This window comes from Ictidomys tridecemlineatus, chromosome 10 (assembly GCF_052094955.1).
Source record: "Ictidomys tridecemlineatus isolate mIctTri1 chromosome 10, mIctTri1.hap1, whole genome shotgun sequence".
Taxonomy (NCBI): Eukaryota; Metazoa; Chordata; class Mammalia; order Rodentia; family Sciuridae; genus Ictidomys; species Ictidomys tridecemlineatus.
Window position 1 is genome coordinate 51,376,121 of NC_135486.1, and position 22,470 is coordinate 51,398,590.

The 22,470-nt window shown below is 45.4% G+C and overlaps 1 protein-coding gene across 1 annotated transcript in view; it reads left to right on the forward strand.

Annotated features, from left to right (window-relative positions):
* The window catches only part of Srp9 (signal recognition particle 9), a 47,476-nt gene that overhangs the window by 24,199 nt on the left and 807 nt on the right, over positions 1–22,470 (forward strand). Inside the window, exon 3 of the mRNA XM_078022912.1 lies at positions 18,874–18,948. Coding sequence (XP_077879038.1) covers positions 18,874–18,891 — 18 coding nt within the window. The 3' untranslated portion in view covers positions 18,892–18,948. The remainder of the gene's footprint in view (positions 1–18,873; positions 18,949–22,470) is intronic.

Genomic DNA, 22,470 nt, shown 5'->3' on the forward strand with positions numbered 1-22,470 from the left:
TCAGTTCAGTTTCCAGAAAATAAATCTCTGGTCCGACAAGGAGGACTGGTAGTCCTTGGCTTAGGGCAAGGACAAAGAACAGGGAATATAACATCTTCTTATTAATCCTTCTGTTCTCTTTTATCCAATATTTTAAAATTTCTGGTAAGGGCTGGGGATGTGGCTCAAGCGGTAGCGCGCTCGCCTGGCATGCGTGTGGCTGGGTTCGATCCTCAGCACCACATACAAACAACGATGTTGTGTCTGCCGAAAAACTAATAAATAAATAAAGAAAATTCTCTTTTAAAAAAAATTCTGGTAAAATATATATAAGATAAATTTTTCCATCTTACCCGTTTTTTAAATGTATATTCAGTGGCATTAAGTACATGATATTGTGCACCCATCATCACCATCCATTTCTTGAATTCTTTTCATCTTGCAGAATTGAAACTGTATCCATGAGACATTACTCCTCATTCCTTCCTTCCTTGGACCCCTACTTTCTCTCTATATGCATTTGATAACTTTAAGTACCTCATATAAATGAAACCATTTGGTAGTCACCTTTTTTGTGACTGGCTTATTGCATTTAGAATAATGTCTTCAAGGTCCATCCATATTGTATCATGTTTCAGAATTTTCTTCTTTTTTAAAGTTGAATAATATTCCATTGTTTTGGTATAGCATATTTTGTTTATCCATTAATCCCTCAATGAACACTTGGGTAGCTTTTACTTTTTAACTAAGCTTAATAATGCTACTTTAGGGCTGGAGTTGTGGCTTGGCAGTAGAGCGCTTACCTCATATTCATGAGGCCCTGGGTTCAATCCTCAACACCATATAAAAATAAACGAATAAAAATAAAGATATGTGCCCACATACAACTAAAGAAAATATTTAAAAAATAATACTACTTTGAATATGAAATTAAATCTTTGAGATCCTGCTTTCAATTCTTTTGGTAAGCATCCAGAAGTGAAATTTCTAGGTCAGTTAATAATTCTGTTTAATTTTTTGAGAAAAGGGTCCTACTGTTTTCCACATTGGCTGCACTGTTTTTACCTTCCTACCAACAATGCACAAGGACTCCAGTTTCTTTACATTCTCACCTACACTTGATATTTTCCACTGTTTTGATAGTAGCCATCCTAGCAAGTATGAAGTGTTATCTCATGGTTCTCATTTGCATTTCCCTAATGACTAGTGATATTGAGCCTCTTTTTAAATGGGTTTAATGACCATTTGTATATCTTCTTTGGAAAATGTTTATTCAAATGTCTATCCTTTGCCCATTTTTGAATCAGGTTGTTTGACTTTTTTTGTTTTAATCCTTCTGTTTTTATCCCCATTATCAAGACCAGTGTCTAGAGATTTTAGTTTATGTCCAAACTAATAAGCCTAGCCTGTTACTGTTGCATGGATAACAGCAGAAGATAAGAGACTCCTAGGTCAGAGACAAAGAACATTATCATTCATGGTAAAGCAGTAGCCAAAGCTTCATGTTCCTGTTAGTTCCCTTGCCACAAGTCCCACAGGAACAAAGGCCCCCAAATAGATACCTGCACACATAGTGAGTTCTGTTACAGAAGATATCCACTCTTTTTCTGAGGAGATGGGTAGGGTGGCATTGCTCCAACCTTCAATGTTGCTTTCTGCAAATACAAGACTAAGAAGTGGCCTGGGTAGGAGTCACAGAATGCAAATCAGATTCTTGCATTCTTCGAATGAATACCCAGCATTAATAAGCAGGGACCCTCAAGGCCTAAGGCAGATTCCCACTTTCAACATCTCCCTGCCCCTTGCCTTCACAGCTTCCTGATACCTCTAGTTTCTAAAAATTTTCAGGGCTCTAAAGCAGAAGTTGGTAAGCTTTTTCTGCAAAGAGCCAGATAATAAAGATTCTGAGCTTCAGCGTCAACTACTCATCTCTGCTGTTTTAGTTTGAAAGGCGCCATAGGCAGTATATAAACATGTAAGTGTGAACACAGTGTGTTCCAATAAGACTTTATTTATAAAATAGCCTGTGAGTTGAATTTAGCTCAAGAGTTGTGGTTTGCTGATCCCTACAAGTCTAACATGAGAATCTGCTTGCTTTAGCCATAGTAAGTTTTTAGCTTTAATTGTTATGCTAAATTAATCATTCTATCCATCTCCAAAAACTGTGTTGACATCTCTCCTTTTGTCCTAATTACTTTCTGCTAGTAAAATTGATAATATCCCCACCACCACCTATTATTTTCATGGGGTTTTCCTTAGGGAACTAAAATAAATAAATTTTTGATCTGCCAGTATTTAAAACTTCTTACACACACACACACACACAACACACAGAACCATATCCAAGTAAATTTCAGTCATGATATCCTATTACTCCTTAAATACTTAAGTGTATATTTTCTAAGATCAGGCAATATTCATGTAGGAAACAACTCAAAATCAGGACATTTAAATTAATATAATAATATTGTTTAATCTATAGAACTTCTTAAAATTTTCATAATTGTTTCAATAATTTTATTTATTTATTTATTTTGCAGTACTCGGGATTGAACCCAGGCTTCACAAATGCTAGGCAAGTGCTCTCGCCCTGAGCTCTTGCCCACTTTTTTTCTTTTTTAATGACAGTATTGGGGATGAATCCAGGGGTCATCTACCACTGAGCCACATCTCCATCCCTTTTTATTTATTTTTATTTTTAGTACCAGGGATTGACCTCAGGGGCACTTAACCACTGAGCCACATCCCCAGCCCTTTTTTGTATTTTATTTAGAGACAGGGTCTCTAAACTCTCACTGAGTTTCTTCAAGCTTCACTTAATTGTTGAGGCTAGCTTTGAACTCCAGATCCTCCTGCCTCAGCCTCCCAAGCCACTGAGATTACAGTCATGCACCACTATGCCTGGCCCCTTCTTATATTTAAGGCAGGGTCTTGCTAAATTGCCCAGGCTAGCCTCAAACTTGAGATCCTTCTGCCTCAGCCTCCTGAGTACCTGGGATTCTAAGGGTATGCCTCTGCACCCAGACAAATAATATTCTTTTTTTTTTTTAGATATTTATTTTTTAGTTGCAGTTGGACACAATACCTTTATTTGTTTATTTTTATGTGGTGCTGAAGATCAAACCCAGGGCCTCACACGTGCTAGGCAAACGCTCTACCACTTAGCCACAACCCCAGCCCCCAATAATATTCTTTATAGAAACATTTTTTTCTGGTCCAGGATTCAGTGTAGAAGAGTATCACTATTAGTTTTCATGATGCTTCAGTCTCTTTCTTTTTTCTTCTTTTTTGGTACTAAGGATTAAACCCAGGGCTTCACACATGCTCTGCAAGTGCTCTGCCACTGAGTTACATCTTCAGCACTTTTTATTTTGTTTTGAAACAGGGTCTCACTAAGTTGCCTAGGCTGGCCTTGACCTTGTGATCCTCTTGCTTCAGCCTCAGAAGTAGCTGATATTACAGGTGTGTACCACTGCACCTGGCCTTCAGTCAGGAAGTTTTTCAACTAACTTTTCTTTTATCAGCAGTGCTGGGGATGGAACCCAGGACCTCATGTGTGCTAAGCACTCTACTTCTGAGTTACATCCCCAACCCGTGACATTGACATTTTTGAAGAGTGCAGGCCAGCTATTTGGTAGAATGTTTCTTAATTTCTTCATGATTAGATTTTTATTGTACATTTTTTGCATAAACAAATTATAATTTCCTATTTGGTGAATCAGGGGTGAATCTACAATCTTTGTCCAAAATTGTCCCCCACAAGATATATTTTGGCTCATAGTTTTAGAAGTTTCAGTTTGTGATCAGTTTGTCCCACTGCTTTGGACCTGAGGCGGCACATAATGGTGGGCCTGTATATAGAACAAAACTGCTCACCTTATGGTCAGAAACTTTGAAGGAGAGGAAGAAGGCACTGAGGCACATCTATTTAAGTGCATGCACCAAAGATCTGAAGACCTCACTAGTTTCTACCACTTCCCAACAGCCTCACGCTGGGGAGCAATCCTTTAATAGGCTTTTAGGGTATGCTCAGGATCCAAACTATAGCACCTGGAAACTCTCTAGAAGTTTATACGGAGGAACAGTCTTTGTTCGGATTGTTTAAAAATGTAACTTATTCTAGAGCTCATGCTATACCTACTCTTGGTCCATAAACCTTTCAGTGGCTTTTCACCAAAAATGGGGAAGGCTATCTGGCTTGGTGGCACATGCCTGTTATTCCAGCAGCTCAGGAGGCTGAGACAGGAGGATCATGAGTTCAAAGCCAGCCTCAGCAAAAGCAAGCTGCTAAGCAACTCAGTGAGACCCTGTCTCTAAATAAAATATTATTTATCAATGGCCAATATGTAAGTTGAACTTGGAGATATCTTGAACTATTTTAAATTTTATAGCCTATGCCAAATGGATGGTTAACCAAGGAGGGGGATATGAGGATACTGAAGTGAGAAGTGAGGTTGCCATGTGATGACAGTTTTGTTTTTAAATAAAATAACAGCTTTCTTGAAATGTAATTTACATACCATAAAATTCAGTCTCTTAGCTGGGCACAGTGGCACACATCTGTAATCCCAGCAGCATAGGAGGCTGAGGCAGGAGGATTACAAGTTCAAAGCCAGCCTCAGCAAAAGCAAGACACTAAGCAACTCAATGAGACCCTGTTTCTAAATAAAACACAAAAAATAGGGCTGGGGATGTGATCAGTGGTCAAGTGTCCCTGAGTTCAATGCCCAGTGCCCCCCCCCTGAAAAAAAATCACTCTCTTTATCTATTTATGCAGTGCTAGAGATCTTTGTAGGCCAAGTTTTCCACCAATGACTACATTCCCAGCCCCAAATTCACCTTCTTAGTTTGTACAATTCTGTGTTTTAGTATATTCACAGTTGTGGTAATGCATCCATTGCCTGCATCTACTTTTAGAATATTTTCATCATCACTTCAGTTTTACGAGTAACAAATTTGAGTTCTTCGGTGAAATGGCCAGAGGCAGAGCTGTCCAAATTGAACAATTTGGAGGGCTGGAAGGAAATTCTCCCAGACTGCAAGATTTGAAGGAATACAGAGATGCCAGAGACTGCAGGTGCAAGAGAAGGCGTATGTGGGAGGGTGTGGAACTAAAGCACAGGAGATTCCGTGTTTGGATGGAGGAGGGTATCCTGCCCTGAAGCACCATATGACAAAGATTGTGGGTAGGAATGAGTTGAATGTATTTGATGGCCCCAAACTGCCTATATTAATTTAAAATGGAGAGTTCTTGGGCTAGGATGAGCAGGAAGGTTGGGGACCAAGGGTGGGTGGCTGGTGGTGGTGGTAAGCTTTATTCTGAAGTTATTTGTGCTGAAGATCAAAGCTTAAAATTGATCACAGGCCCTGTACAAGGCATCCTAAGGGATTGGTTTGTCTGATGAGATCTTGAGAATCTCTGGTTGAAACAACTGTACTTCTGAGTACGTGAGGGTGTTGGCAGGGTGTTCAGGAGATAAGGAGAGATATTGAGAGAGGTGAATGGGCAAGTTTTCTAACAGTGTCCATCTGGAGATTAAACCAAAGCCCATGTCTGGGCCCCGACCTCCTTCTGTCTGGAAGCTGATTCACTCCCAGTTGCTCTCCCAGCGCGCAGTGTCATTAGTCCTCACCATCAAGCCCTCAGAGTGGGTCAGACTAGTGCTTCTCAGACTGTGTTGAAAGTCAGACTTGATTTTATATTCATCAAAGACCAGTTCGTTTGTAAAATACAAATAACAATGAATTGCCAGAAAGATGAAAGTGCTTACCTAGCATGTAAATAAATAAAATAACGGTCCATCGACAACTTAAAGTTTAAATAAATAAATAAGCGTTTGTCTCCAGTTCTGTATCGGGTCCCCGGACAGCCCCTTTGAGAAGACAGTTTTTCCCAAGCGCAGATGGATGGTCGGGGAGGTGAGACTTCCTGGCGTCGCTCAGGTAACCCGGCGGGGCGGGACAGAACCAGGGTAGGCCTGGCTAGGGAACGCCCCCCTGTGTCAGAGGCCGGGTCTGGGCGGAGACTGTACGCCGGAGGCCAGCCGACAGGCCCAGGAGGAGCTGGGGAGTCGGAGGGACCGCACGCTTGCCGCCTCCGGAGCCCGCAATCCGAGACCGTAAGCTCCCGGGACAGCCAGGGCCCGCGCTCCTAGGACGCACACGCGGATGCCGGTCCGCGCGCGCGGGAACCGCAACGGAGGGGGGGGGCGGAGGGCTGGGAATCGCGGTCCGCTTGCGCCTTCGCGCCAAGAGTGCAATAAGATTTGCAGGTCACTTCATACTTCTGGGGCCAGCCACCCCCGGCTACCTCCCAGAACCGAAGGGCTTTGCTTGGCGCCCCTCGCACACAGCCATCCGGAGTCTGGCCCGCAAATGCACGCATCCCGGGGGAAGAGGCCTCAGCCGGTTTGGGACTTTGGGTTAGGAATTCCAGGGCCGGGACGGAGGGTGGGCATCCCAGGGCTGCTGACAGAGGAATGCACACGAGTCCCCTTGCTTCCAGGGGTGCGTCTCGCTTCCACTGTGAAATGAACTTGTCACTCAAGTCCTAATACTGATCACATTGAAAGATGTCTAATTGTCATCGCTGCCCAGCACCCGCCCCTCTCCACTTCCCTCGGGAGGGCAGCACAGCGCGCGGCACAAGCAAGAGGAGACGCCGGAGGTTAAGAGTTCTAGTGTCCTAGAAGCCAGGGGCTGTGAGCCATCTGTCGGCCTCCCTCTCTGGCAGGGTCAGGTTTATTCCAAGCCATCCTGCTTAAACTTCTGCCTCGCCCCGCCTCCTCCCCACTCCCCACCTCCGCTGTTTACACTTGAGGCTCCACAAGGCCTAGATCCGCCCCTGAACACCCCCACCCACCCCGCTTGTACTGAAGGATCTGGGGGCTCAGCAGGTGTGGATGTGAGAGAAGGGGTACCCAAGCTTCTGGCACATAACCTCAGGGCAGTGCCTCTGTTGCAATGTATGACCTGTACTATGGGAAATTGTTGAGCACGACATTTGAGGATTTATGTTTTTTGGTTTTTTTTTTTTTTTTTCTGTGCTGCTCTGCAGCCTCCTTGGATTTCTGCAAAAGCGAAAATAAACAGTTTCAGGAAACCACACCACCCCAGAGAGTAACATTGTTTTCTGGAATGATGGTTGCTTTTTTCAGAAAGGAGGAGCCTTTACTGGCCCCACTTGGTCTGATTTAGTTGGAGAGGGGGGAAAAACAACAACAAACAAAACAAAACTGTGTGTGTTCAGCAAAATTTTTCTTTCCCAAATTTCAGCTTTGAGGAAGGTCATGTGATGATTTCATGTTTTCTTGGGAATTGTGGACAATGCTTAGAAATTGGAGCACAGCAGGGAATGTGCCCTCATTGAGTCTGTAGTGTTTTTGTTTGTTTTGGTGGGGGCAGTAAATAAAATTGTAAGATATAAATTATACTAGAAGATGAAGTGTGCTATGGAAAAAAAAATAAAGCATTAAAGAGAAAGGGAATGTTAGGTGAAAAGAGGGCCTTATGTTCCATTATACCTGGGGAGCTAGGGATCTGGGCTGGCTGCAGAAAGCCAAGAGAAGAGTAAGACCCATGAGGCACGTGTGTGCCTGGCATGGATGATTTTATGTCCAGGTTTGTAGTGTATGGGCCAATCAGGTCTGAATCACCCACGGGATAAACTAGCCCAGCCTGTAAGTGAGGACCCCAAGCTACTACTGCACCCCTCTTTCCAGAAAAAGAAGACCTTCCACAGAAAATAACTGCTCCACAAGAGAGTGAAACCCAATACCATCCACAACAAACTACTCCCATGCTCCCTGGGTGATCCCACTGCCTCTCAGCTATGCCTTAAGCAGGCTGGCTGCAGGCTTACAGATGTGGGAATGTCCATGGTGAGGGCTCTGTGGGCAGAGGGACCTTTAGAGAAAGGGCATCCTGACAATGGGAGGAAGTGGAGTGCCTCTCCCAAGCCTCCGGTGGTGCGAGGTTCCTGCCTAACATCCACATTCACGCAAGTGGGACCCACAGGGAGCTCCTCTGTCACCATGTGAGTGTTTCTTCACCCATCCATTGAAGAGCAAACATGCCCAGGCATGGTCACTGCTCACCTTTCACCTTGATTCTTTTTTTTCCTGGTATCTTGGCCCAGGTACAGATAAGTGAACAATAGAGACTGTCCTCAGACTATTTCTCAGTTCTCCTGCAGAGAGACTCAAAAGCATGAAGCACAACTGTGTGTTAAAATAAGAGTGGGCAGTATGTGCTGGCCAGCGCTGCTGAGGACAGAGCACAGAGCACAGCCACTCGGGACTGGAGTGAGCACTGCTGTGGAGGGCATGCGATTTGAGGGGCCTCTAGAATCTTGTGCTCAAAGCCCAGCTCTGCTAAGGTCATAGATCCTACCAATCAGTTCATTCCTTTGAGAAGTGACAGAGTGATGGTGATGTTGAAAGAGGAAGGGCCTAGGAAGAAGACTCAGCTCAAGTCTCAGCTCAATAATTAAAATGGGTCCTCTCCCTGGACCTCCTTGTTAAAATGAGGGAGTCAGCCCCGGCAATTGGCAGGTTTCCTTGCAGCTGTATTATGGGATGATTCTGTGGTTAAGAAGCCCAAAAGGATAGGAAATGTGTAGGCGGGGAGTGGTCAGTTTGGTTAGGGGCTTTGTGGTCCAACAACCTATGCAGGTTCCACTAAGGACAGCTGCAAATAAAGACCTTGGCTCTGAGTTGGGGTGAGGGACAACAAGCCTGAGACAGAGGTCAAGGGCTCTGGGTAGAGAGAGACAGGAGGGTCACTGCCCAGCCCAGCTGGCTATCCGAGGTCACTGGTGGGTGGTTCTGCAGTCAAGCCTAAGGGCTTTAGCAGAGACTCCTGTGGGCTGTGTGGTAGAGGAGAGGCAGCAACAGGAAGTAGTTCCTCAGCAGTTCCCCCTAAAGGGAACCAAAGCTTTGCCTAGAATTCAGCCATACCCTCTCCTGAGGGGGTGTTGGTGGGTACCCCAGGAAAAGCTGTATAGTCCTATCCTTGGTTATATAACTAAAAACCGGATTGTGAAATCAGGCTCAAGCAGAACTGCTTCCTCTGCCATCATGGTTTATTTACTTTCTTGGGGGAGGGTCATCCTTTCTCCCTACAAAGAGCAGTGTTCACTCTCTCACAGTCTGGCCCTAACCATTCCTTCAGCCAGATCTGGAGGCCCACTCACCCCCTGCCTGTGTCTCTCCTTTTGTTGAATGGCAGGATAGCCCTGTTTAGTGCATAATCCAGCCATTGCAAAGCCACAAACGTTAGGTTGTCCCATGACTAATTGAGGGGGCTCACATTAAGGAAAAAAAATATTAATATTCCTCTATGAGGGGTTAAAAGACTTTCTAGAAAATGCTCTAGCTAACCTACAAACTGGGACCATGAATCTTATTCAGGTCAGAAGCAGGCGTTTTTTTTGCTGCATTTAGCAGTTGGGAAGGTTGATGAACAGACAGAATATGAATGTCTTTTTGGAACTTACTAGCTGGGATAACTTGAACAAACAACCTAAACTCTCTGAGCTTCATTTTTAATTTTCTTTAAAATAGAAAAAGCTATCTCTTACTTCTGGGCAATTGTATTACACGAAACAATGAGGTAAGGGACTTCCTACTCCGTGTCACAACTTCCTACCCCGGTGTCACAGTCCAGGGCTTCTCTGGTCTTCCTCACAGAGGTGGTGGCTGTCCAGACACATATTGAAGCCCTGGAAGGGTCGAGTGTCCCTGCAATGTGCTTGGATATCTGGCTTAGCTGGGCCTTGGGCTCCGCTCCATGACCTGTGAAGGCTGTGAGAAGCCATGGCCAGGAGCAGAAGGTTCTAGTGCCTTCATAGAGCATCAGAGAGCCATGTAGTACACTTCAGAGAGGCTGGGAGTGGACAGCCTCCAGCCCTCCACCCAGCTGAGGAGGTTAGTCCTCTGCAGCTCAGGCTGAGCTTGGCTTTCCCTGTGGAGGATCAGCCTGGGCTGCACCGGGGCTGATTTTGCAGTCACACGTGTTACTACCTGCTTCTATTAGGGTTGAAGAGACTTAGAGCTTTTGGAAAGTATGAGAAACACTTTGGACCCAGTGCATTTACTTTCCCATTTTTCCAGATAGCATTGAGTTTCCCATTTCCAGAGTTAGCATTGAGGGGAAAGCAGACATGCCCCCTTCCCTTTATGTGCCCCACAGAACAGGACTTTCCAGACTGTCTCTGGAAGGCTGTTCTCAGGGACACAGTGGAACATCTTCATTTCAGAGTTGCCTCAAGAGTTTTTTATTGTGATGCTGGGGGTTGAATGAACCCAGGACCATGTAGATGCTTGGCAAATGCTGTACCACTGAGGCACATCACCAGCCTACCCTCAAACTAACCCCCACCAGGATAAAACAACCCAGAGGGCATTCCTGGGGACTCTGACCCTAGCCCTGAGGGCTGCTGGCCATGAAGCACAGCCAGCACTCTCAATACTGTTCCAGACAAGAAAGCCTGCTCAGGTTGCTCCATGAGGCCCAGTTACAAGAGCTATCCCGTTACACGCTATTGAGAAAGTTTTCAGACCAGCAAGCACATTGCGGAGGAAAAACCAGCTGAGGACAGAGAGGTGCAGAGTGTGGCTAATGGTGGGAAGGAAATCAAGTAGGTGTATTAGATGGCCCACTCCTATTATCCACTGAAATAGGAGTCTCTGCTCAGAGAGTGCCAAGGATCGAAAGTCCACAGAAAGGAATGCTTTTCCCTGATGGGTCATGAACTTGCTCCACTTGGTTCCCCACCCCACCCCCTGGTAATTTAAAACTGGTGGAAAACAGAGTAGCTCCTATTTTAATTGGCAGTATGAGATGGGACAGGGCTTCAAATGAAACTCCAGAGCATTCACACATGAACCTTACAAGTTGGAGTCTCTTACCCTTCTTGCATTATAGGACTTAAAACCTGCATGGAGGTATCAAGGGGAAGAAAATAAAAATGGAGTTTAGGTGTAGCTCAGAGGTAATGTGCCTAGCATGCATGAGGTCCTGGGTTCTAGCCAAAAAAATAAATTTTTTTTTAAATGGAGTAGTTTGAAGAGCTGGGGTAGTAGCTTAGTGGTAGAGCGCTTGTCTAATACATGTGAGACACTGGATTTGATCCTCAGCACTACATAAAAATAAATAAATAAAATACAGGTACTGTGTCCATCTAGAACTAAAAATTTGTGTACAAAAATTGAGTAGTTTTGGTTCAGGCCCTTAAAAACAGAGTTGGGAGGCCATTATTAATCAGATCTCAGACACATCTGCAACAAAGCCTTTGAACTGAGCCACAGATATGACCATGTCTGAGTGCCAATTGATCTTTGAAACATTGTTAAACTTTGCTGACCTTCTATACAACAGACACACCCTACCCAGGCACCCACAGATCCAGCCCACACCACTTTGTACATAACAGTTTAACTTCTGACAGCACCAATCCTAATTCCTGACTATCAAATCCTCTAATTTCCAGGCTCCTGTGGTTTAAAGCTATAAATACAGTCACTATTTTATAAAACCCCAAAGCATATTTTCAAGACCTCTTGAATCTATTTTCCTGGATCACAATCCTAATTAGCCCCCAATAAATGAAATTTGTTTCCCCGCCAGGTTGACTCTATCTTAGGTTGTATAAATGAGTTTGAGTGGCCTTTAAACACTGTGAAAGTATCTGTCCCCTCTGTAGATGCTGCAGGGCCAGCCAGCCCACCCATGTGGTCCTCCCCTTCCTCCAGCCAGACCCTTCACTCCAGGTGATGGAGACTGAGGCCTGGAGAAGCAGAGTCACTGTCTTGGGGTACCATGGCTGGAAAGTGGCAGGGCTGGGATTCCGAGCAGGCTCTGAAGACCTGGTCACCAGCCATGCTGGCTCCTGATGCCCCACCCATCTTCATCACTGTGCAGTACCAAATTGCGTGCCTTCTATCTGTCCCTCCTGACATGTAGAAGTCAGGGGCTCGGGGAGACCCTCCAGAGGAGATGGCAATGTTCCCTTCCCTGAGTCCTCCCTCCCCCAGGAGGTTGTCCCCCACAATGTTTTTACTCTCTTTCACTCTTATTTGGTTTTGCCTACAAACTTATTTGCACTTTCTCTCCTTTGCTGGCTCCAAGCTGTTCTCCAGGCTTGGCTCCCAGTCCTGCATGGAGATAAACAAGGCCTTTGGCTAGTGCAGAACAATTTCCATGGCCCAGCCACCAAGGTTCAGGGGCAGTGGCTGAGAGGGGAGAGGCTGTTCCCTGGCTGGGTTCTACAGAGTTCCAGGGAAGTCCCCACAGGGTTTGCCTCACCCCTCCTGGGCCAGCTTGTAGCTGGAGCCAGCAGGGCTGTTCTATCAGGAAGTCCCCAGGAGCCCGAGGCTTGGGCAGCTGCTAACAGGGAGTCAGCTGTGGAAACAGTCCTGTTCTGGGTTGCCTTAGCAGGCCAGCCTGGAATGGAGGAGAAGCCATCTGTTTCCTTATTTTCACTGGGTGTTCCTCTCCTTCCCCCAGGGAGAAGAGGACAGACTGGGGGAGCAGGGAGGGTTGGGAGGAGACAGGCTTGGGGCCTGGGGGAGGAAGCTTTGTAGACCCTCCGAGCCCCACCTTTCTGGCATGGCATCTGAGGGGCATGAGGCGCCATGGATTTTCCTGGACTCCTTCTGCCCCCACAGTTTCCCACCCCAAAGTAGCAGACATCTCCCAGGAGGAGCACAAGGTTCTGACACTACTGTGAGTCTGAGTCACCATCAGAAAATGTCACACCGCTCTACAGAGAGAGGAATCCTCACATGTAGATAGAGCCAGATCCTGGCCCTGCTCAGCGGTGGCAGGGCTATGTGCACCCTCTTGGCCTTTGTTCTGGAAAAACAATTGGGCCCTCAGCCCTGTAAGGTGCTTAGCCAAGACCACATATGTGCTGAGTCATGGTCAGCTAGTACTTTATTAAGATTTTAGGAGCATTTTCCGACTCGTGCCTGGGCTTGAGGGAGGGGAGTCTCCCTCAGAGGGCAGCTGAGTCTGATCCTCATCTTTTTAGATCAAACCCTGAAATTGGCAGTGGGTCTCCAACACTGGCTGTCTAGTCTTCTTGGGGGAAAACTTGCCACATGCTATCCACTCAAGCTTTTCCTGCATCTTATGATCCTTCTGTATAAAATAGACTGAGAAGCAAGCTATTACTCTTCAAGGAAAATTCAGCCATCTTTTTGTACAGAAGTTCTGATAATTTTCTACACTGCTACCCAAAGAAATTTTATATACATTCAATAAGTATTTACTGAACATCCAAAAAATGCCAGGCCCTGGGGATCCAGAGGGGAGCCAAAGCAGACATGGTCAGTACCCCAATGGCACTTCAGTGTAGTAGGGGAGGCTATATTAGTTACATAGTCACAAAGAAAGTGTGGCAGTTTCAATGGCCAGAAATTACAGGTGCATCATGCTGGAATAGGTCAGGAGAATTGTCCAGAAGGAGAGATGCTTGGTCTGAAATCCGAAGGCTGAGTAGAAATTAAGGAGGTTGAGAGGGAACAACCTTTCAGGAGCCCTGTGGTAGGAGGGAGGGGAAAAACTAAAGGCCCTGGGCTGGGGCTGTAGCTCAAAGGCAGAGCTTGCCTAGCATGTGTGAGGCACTGGGTCCGATCCTTAGCACCACATAAAAAATAAAATAAAATAAAGGCACACTGTCCATCTACAACTATAAAAAATAAAAAACCCCAAAACTGAAGGTGCAGTGGTGCAGAGGGGTGTGGCTGGGCCCAGGCCTTGAAGGTCATTTACCAGTATTGCTTCATCTCAAGGGCACTGGGGAGCTCTTCAAGGATTTTATCTTGGGTGTGACAAGGTCAAGTCCAAAATATGACTCTGGCTGCAGAGTGGAGTGTTCGAGGGACAAAGCAAGGGTGAGGGGACCAGGAAGGGGACTTTACAGTAGTCCAGGGGAGAGGCCACAGGCACCTGGATTGGGGTGTGGTGGCAGAGATGAATTCGAGATATATTTTGGAAATAGAGCTGCAGGAACTTGATGGTGATATGTGATATATGTGGGTGGCATGAAGGAGAAGAGTTTCAAGGACCTCTCCTGGGTCTTGGGCTTGGCACTTGAAGACAGTCCCAGTTGCTGTGAGAGAGAACCCTGAAAGGAAGCACAGTTTAGGGGACAAACGCACAATGCAATTTCAGATGCACCGCAGGTTTAGAGACTCTGAGAAAGTCAAGTTAGCAGGTGGGTGTACAGGTGTAAAATTCAAAGGAGGTCCAGGATAGAAACACAAACACTGTCATCTGCAGAGGTGAAAGCAGGAGATTATGGCCTCCACATGGATACTAGTTCTCTGGCGGCCACTGTTTCCCAACCGCCCAGATGGCTTAGTTTACCCAGTTACACATTTTTTTCTGGGCTTTTGGTCATCAGGTGCCATGGATTTCTGGATTAACCTTTGTCCCACAGGCTTCTTGGGCAGAAGAAAGTCATGCAGCAGCCGTCCCAGGCATGGCTGCTGGAGCATGATCTGTGAGGCTCTGGTGTTGTGCAGCATCTGAATCACTGAGGAAATGGACTCACAGGAAAAACCCTGTCACCCTTATGGCTTTTCATGTTTTAAAAATGTAGAATTATTTGTGCTTGAGTAGATTGTTTTTCCACTGGGCGGCTCAGGAGGCCGCAGCAGAAGGATCACAAGTTCAAAGCCAGCCTCAGCAACTTCATGAGGCCCTAAGCAACTTAGCGAGACCCTGACTCTAAATAAAATATAAAAAGGGCTGGGATGTGGTTCAGTGGTTAAGTGCCCCTGGGTTCAATTCCTAGTACAAAAAAAAAAAAAAAAACAAACAAACAAACTAGTTTTCCCAAGGTACAAAAGTTAATACATTTCCTCCTCTGCAGTGCTAGGGAGGCAACCCAGGGCTTGACATGCTAGACATATGCTCTACCACTGAGCTGCACCCCCCGACCCCTATTCAGTGCAATTTTGCTCTTACCCTCTCCTTTGTTGCCCGGTTTCTTCTTTGCAGGGGCCATTGTTACCAGTGTCTCAGGTGAACTTCCAGAGATAATCTTCACTGTGGATGTTTGTATTCTTTGCTCCACACAAATGGTGTTAAGTCTATACATTTTTCTGCACTTGCTTTTTTTCACTTATCTACCATGGTACTCAATACCTGTGATTTGTCAGGTACCTTTTTATAGAAAGATACAGTGAAGACTTAAGGTTGAAAAGGGATCACCCCTGCCACACAGTTTCACTGCACAGAGAAACCTTCCCCAAGTAACAGAGCATAAAGACTAGAGATAGCCTAGGGAAGGGTACAGTGTGGGTTGTGGCATCGGGCTGGCTAGATTTGAAAGCCTCCCTCACTTATTGGCAATTTGACTTTGAACAAGTGACTCAGCCTTAGTTTTCTCATCTGTAAACTGGGAATGTTTTAAAGATGAAATCAGTTAAACAATAGAAAATGCTCAGAGTGGTACCAGAGGAAGCTCTATCACCCTCAGACTCTGCCCACCAGAGCAGAAGGCCTCTGGGTCACAACCCAGAGGAGGATGTAAATACATTCAGCTCAAAGGGTGAGATTTTGCTGGCTCCTAAAGGAGTAAGAACAGGACTTTGAAGTGGGAAATGAAGGGGATCCTAGGCTTCAGTGGTCTGTTTTGAGGGGACAGAAGGTTGCCCAATGAGGCTTCAAGCTTCAGAGCAGAGCTGCTCTATGTTTCTGGCTGAGAGTTTAAATTACAGCATGCAAGCTGTGCGGGAGGGTTAGGGGATTTATTTGGAAGCTCCTCAGAAAAGAGAGTTGGCAAAATTTGAGGATTGAGTTGCTAAGTCTTTCACAGTCCTGGCCAGCAGGTGAGGAGCAGGTAGCCCTGAAGCTATAGCATTTATTTCACATTTCTGGTGGTATCATGGTGGTTGTGGATCCAGAACCATTGGATCCATCTCCCTAGAGGCTCTGGGATTCTCTATTCTCTGTTACCTGGAGATGATTTTTCTCTTGCTCCTGCACAGAGGCCATGTCTTCCCACCTCAGGCACAAATATTCATTCAACAATGGTCAGTGGGATCCTTGCATCTGCCTGAAGTGAGCTCAGTGCTCAAGGAATACCTAGTGTGCAGGACAGGTAACTTGGTCTTCTTAAGGCTCATACTCTAATCTAGAGCAGGAGTCTCAAAGCGTGGTCCCTAAACCATAGCTCCAGTGGCCACTGAGAACTTGTTAAAACCAGAGCTTCTCCAGCTCCACCCTAGGCCTCCTAAATCAGAAACTTTGGGTTTAATAAGTTCCCTAGGTGATTCTGATGCACCCCAAAGTTGAGTCATCCATGAAGAACACTGGTACTCAGCTGAGGACACCCCCCAACCCCACAAGGATTATGGTGTGATTCTTTTCTCCCTTTATTCCAAATGTGCTACTGCCTGGCCACTTGACCTAGAATGACTCCCTCCCTCCCACCTCAGTTTCCGAACTATGAAGTGAGAGGATTAAACTGGAGGCTTATGGCATGACCTTAGCTCCTGGTCAGCTCGGTGGAGCTGAGTTGATACAGTCCCTCTCTTCCTTTTATGTGCTGGGTGGCCATCAGAGAAACCGTGAGAGTCAAGGGAGAGCTCTGTCATCTGCCTAGTGCAACCCCTCCCCCACACAGGCCCACCGCTAACCAGAATGGCTTTGAGTTCCCTGTGAACAGTTCCTCTCTTCATATTGGGCGATGTTTGCTTCCACCGACCCCACCCCAAACTGCACTCTGAGTGTGGTCTAGTCTGGACACCTGGTCTTCCTAGTCGCTCCAGCCTTGGGCTGTGGACATCTGGGGGAGCTCAGTCTGGGAGGGGAGCGTGTGGGCGGAGCTAGGCAGATTAGAGTAGGCGCTGGACTCTGATTGGTCGGGCTCCAGAGCTCCACCCCTTCTCTTGGCTCATTGAGTTGGAAAAAGGTGTTGAGGCCTGGGAGACAGGTTGAAGCAGATGGACGCAGCTCCGGTGCAGTCGTGGCTCTTCTGTGCTCTGGGGACGGGATTACCAGAGAGCTTATATAAGGCTCCAGATCCTGCACAGAGTTAAATAAACCGAGGGTGGGAGGAAAGGGGAGACGGGGGACGAACAACACGTTCAATGACAACCGAAAAAGCGTTCTTTGGCCACAAATCTAATCCTCACAGTTGACTTGGGACAAGGCCTTTGCCTACTCTGATTCTTGCCTTAAATGAGTGAAAAGGAAAGTCGAGTTTCATGAGTCGTGGCTCCTTGGCGAATTTGCTTGTACCATGGTTTGTCTCATCCTTTGAAATCCCACCAGCAGACAATGCCTGATTTTACTGTGGGCTAACCGGAACACCTTTCTTTGTGCTCATTCAATACCTGCTATTAAAAAAGGGGCTGTTCCTGGACGGTTAATTAACACACTGCAGTTATGCCTGTTTTATAATCCAAGATCAGTGACTCTAAGGCACAGTCCCAGAGCAAAGTACTAATATTCTTGTTATCTTAATTAGAATGCAAGAGATAGAGCTTTTAATTTTTTTTTAAATCTATTACTTTTCACTAGACCTTAGCTATACAACAGTCTCCCCTTATCTGAGGGGAATACAGTCCTAGCTCCCTACTCCATGAATGCCTCAAACCACGGACAGTATTGAACCCTGTATATACTGTTTTTTCCTATATGTACACACTTATGATAAAGTTTATAAATTAGACAGTGAAAGATTAACAGCAATAACTAATAATATAATTTAGCATTTGTAGCACAGCAATATAATAAAGTTACCAGCATCTCTACTCCTGCTTTGGTGCCATTATGAAATAAGGATTTTTTTCCTTTTTCTTTTCTTTTTTTTTTTTTTTTTTTGTGTGTGTGTGTGTTACTGAGGATCTGAGGATTGAACTCAACGGTACACTACCAGTGAGCTACATTCCCATCCCTCCTTTGATTCTTCTTCTTTTTTAAATTTTTTATTTATTTATTTTAGTTATACATGACAGTACAGTCTATTTTGACATATTTCTACAAACATGGAGTATATCTTATTCTAATTAAGCTAACAGTCTTGTGGATGTGCATGATGTTGAGATTCACTGTGGTATACTCATATAGCTACATAGGAAATTTATGTCACATTCATTCCACTGTCTTTCCTATTTTTGCCCCCCCCTCACTTCCCTTTATTCTCCTTTGTCTAATCCACCGAACTTTCTATTCTCTCCCTTCCCCCTTTGATTCTTATTTAATTTTGAGACAGGGTCTCACTAAGTTTAGGAGGCTGGTGTTGCTTGAACTTGTAATCCTCTTGCCTCAGCCTCTTGAGTCGCTGGCATTGCTGGCCTGTACCCCTATACTTGTTGAAATAAGGGTTTCTTGAACACAAGCCCTGCAATACTGTCACAGTCAATTTGTTTGGTTTTTCTGTTTGGTTTTGTTTTTGGTATTGGGGATTGAACTCAGGGGCAGTCAACCACTGAGCTACATCCCCATCCCTATTTTGTATTTTACTTAGGGACAGGGTCTCACTGAGTTGCTTAGCACCATGCTGTTGCTGAGGCTGGCTTTGAACTCAAGATCCTCCTGTCTCCCAAGCCGCTGGGATTATAGGCATGCACAACTATGCCCAGCTGTCACAATTTGATAACTAAGAAGTCTAAATGACTGAAAGATGGGCGGCACATTCAGTGTGAATACATGCCTTGGTGGGATGGAGCAAGACAATGGGAGATTTCATCATGCTACTCAGGATGGCACATGATTTAAAACTTGTGAACCACTTCATACTCATTTAATATTTTCAGACTGCAGGTGACTGTGGGTAACCAAAACATATATAAGGGGGAACAACTGTAATGTCCTGGGCAATGCAGGATGCCCCATTACATTGTCTTTTCTTTGTCCTGGATCCCCCCCATTTAGGTGGGACTCAATCAGTGATCATTCAACACTATGTCTCTGGGGTCAACATGGTTCAGTTTGCTGTTTGAAGTCCAGGTGAGATAACCTCGCTGTGCACACATGAGCTTAGCTGAGTCATCAGGACTGTGCAATTTTAAAAAGGAGTGGTGGGTGGCAACCTGCCCTACCTCTCCCACAGTCTCTAGAGTGTCACTGTGTGCAGAGCTCCACAGCTCTGTTTCCCAAGGAGGTGATCAAAGGGTGAGAACAGAGCCCAAGCGGACAGGTGAAAGCACTGGGACAGGTGAAAGCCCAGAAAAGGGAAAGTCATATCCCAGAAGGAAGATACCACAGTGCCCTGGGCCTCCTGCTGCTGAAGTCAGGTAAGGAGGGCAGATGGTCAAGTTCACTTGGGAGGTTGATCCTTTATTGTTCATTCTGCTTGCAGTTCTCTTATAACATCCTGCAAAATGTGCCTAATTTGCATCCAGTGCCTGTGAAGTTGGTTCAAATATTGGTAGAATGTCTCTCTGTATCGTGCTGGGTGCTAGGAGTTGGGACAGTGACCAGGACAGATGTAGTTCCTGCTTTCCAGAACTTTGGTTTATTGTGGTGTGATCCGTGTGCCCAGAGAACTATATCCACCTGCTCCTGCTGCTGGGAAAAGCTCTGGTATCTGCTCTCTACCTCCTCTTGTTCCACCTGTGCACCACAGCCCCTAAACCCCACCCTGCCTTCAATATCATGGAGGCTAGTGTCACATGCTTCCCCATATTCTCAAAAGGGGAGAACTGCCTGGGATGGACAGAGGGTCTCTCAAAAAATGGAAAAAGTTTATGCAAGTTTTCTTTTCTGAATACCTTAAAATCAGAGGGAGCCGCATGTTTTCTCTGATAAGCAGATGCTGATCCATAATGGGGTGGGGGGATAGGGAAGAAAGAAGGAACTTTGGTTTGTGTAGAGGGGAGTGAGGGAGAGGTGGGGCTGTAGGGATGAGAAGGATCATAGAATGTGACAGACATTATTACCCTATATACATATATGATTATACTTACTGGAGTGACTCCGCACCAGGTACAGCCAGAGGAATGAGAAATTGTGCTCCGTTTATGTACAATATGTCAAAATGAATTCTACTGTAAATAAATAAATAAATATTCTGTGGCAAAAAAAAAAAAAATCAAGGACTCCTCTCTAGCCATCCCTTGTCTTGTTTTAGTTGTAGGTGTGCTGGTTCTAGCCACCCATCTCATCAGCTGTCACATACAGGGCACTTACAGATAGGGACTGCTGGTGCTTGGGATTGAAAGATGAAGCCATGGCCTGTCTTAGCTAGGGATAGAACATGCACCAACATGTTCTATTACAACCCCACATTACATCTCAGGCTGGGATGGTCAAGATCTACTACCCTGGCACATCACAGATTTTTAGGAAAACTTCAGAGTTGCATACTCCAGAGAGGAAGATATGTCAAACACTCAAGTTTGGTTTCCAGGAAGAAGATTGGAGTGACTTCTAAAAAGTGCACTGATGGCTAAGATACAGGGTTTTGGGTTATCTCTCTTGATAGCTTTCCCGGTATTCTAAATATGGAGTGATGAGGGCTCTGGCCAAGGAGGAGACTGGGCAAAGAGGGGATTCAATCTGAATGTATTAGTACCTATGTGTTGATGGGTATGAAGGAAGAATCATATGGCTCCAAGGGACTGATATGAAAGAGCTAAAAGGTAGTAGGGAATAGCCAGTTTTCCAGATTAGTTCCTACTGTGCTAAAGGAAGACAGTAAAGTTGACACCATGGATAGATCTCTAGGGAAGTTCCATTGCTGCATCTCTGTGGACAGGAATGGCTGCCAGTCGCCAAGTTCTCAGCTGAAAGGGGCAACTCTCGGCAGGAGCAAGTCTCTGCAAACCCCTGGCAGGATCCTGAACATGTAACATGTAGTGACTAAAAGGCACATAAATTGTGGTTTCCTAGCAGAGTCCTCCTCCTGCCTTGAGTTTCCAGGATGGAATCAGGGAGGTGCTGGGGCATCGTGGTAGGTGGGGCATCCTGCCTTTCTTCTAATTGGGTTCTGACCACATTATATCCAATAGAACCTCCTCTACTCTGGCAAAGGACCATGTTCATGTTCATGCAGGTTTCTCTGAACATGAATAGGCCATGAACTTCTTCCCCAGGAAGTTGGAAGGTGAGAAGCCAGACCACAGTGCTGGGCTGGTATCTTCCTGGCATTGGAAGTTCTTCTTTATTTCTCTTTGAGAAAAAATGCACAAGATTCAGATCAATGGGGATTAAGACACACTTGAATTTATTTGAAACATAATAGGTAAATCTATAGTGACAGAAAGAAGAATAGTAATTGCTTAGGGCCCTGGGGTGGGGGTGGCTGAGGCAATAGAGGAGTGATAGCTACAGGGTATAGGGTTTCTCATTGAAGTGACATAAATGCCCTAAAATTGGCTGTGGTAATGGTTGCATAATGGGGGAGCCATAGCCAGAGTCTCATTGGGGGTTCTTCTTGCTGAGAAGGTTGTAAGCTACTGAAAACTAAAGTCTAAAATATAATTAGTGAAGAACAAAAGACTAAGAGTCAGAAATATATTTACAAAAGCGGAGCCCCTGATGCATCCAGTCCACACAAGAGCTGGAACTAGACAAAGGAAAGATGGCTCCGGTGGTTTATTTAAGGGGGTACATCAAAGGCAGGGATAAGGTTTCCAGGGCAGGAATGGCTGCCAGTCACCAAGTTCTCAGCTGGCTTCGTGATGTCTTGCAGTCCAGCAGGTAGACTGGCATCTGGGCAGGTCACACCCATCTCAGGTGCTATTTGGAACATGGCAGAGTGAGATAGAAATTCACAATTGTCCCTGGGCAATTGACCAGAGAAAATGTCCATTGGTCATTCCCAGACATCAGATGTTTCTGTTCACTAGGCTTCGATTCGTGGTGACCCACAAGCAACCCATGGATGGCTCATGACATTTGCACATATCTGTGAACACATCTCAAAACTGCTGCATTGCCCACTTTAAGTGGGAAAACTGTATAATACATAAATTATATTTTATAACGCCATTAAACATACATACACAGCCAAGAGTGTGGCCATAGTAGCATTTCTAACATGATCCTCTCACCTAAACTTAATCTTCCAGCACTTCAGACTTTCCCTTTAACCTTTGTATACCATGGAACAGGCCCCTCTCCCAGAGAGACAGACCAAGGGCTGAGCCACACTTAGCCTCATGCCCCATCCCTTCTCCCAGGCCCACTGTGCCAGAAAGTTCCTTGTCCCGAGGGGGAGTCAGGAGGTAGGAACAGAGCCTTCTCAGAAGGCCTCTTAGAGGCCTTGAGGCATTAGAAGTGCAGCCTTCAGGGCCGTGCACAAGCCAAGTTCATGTTTTCCCAATGTGGTCAATGATTTTCATTGGTTGGTAGAATTATAGGTGATTTTTTTTCTTTCTCTACTGTTTTCCAATTTTTCTATAATATATACACATGTATATGTGTATATATTATAGAAAATACATACATAGACATATATATCATGTACATATATATATGTGTATATTTTTCTTTTTTAGGATTTTCAACCTAAATTGAAAAACAGGG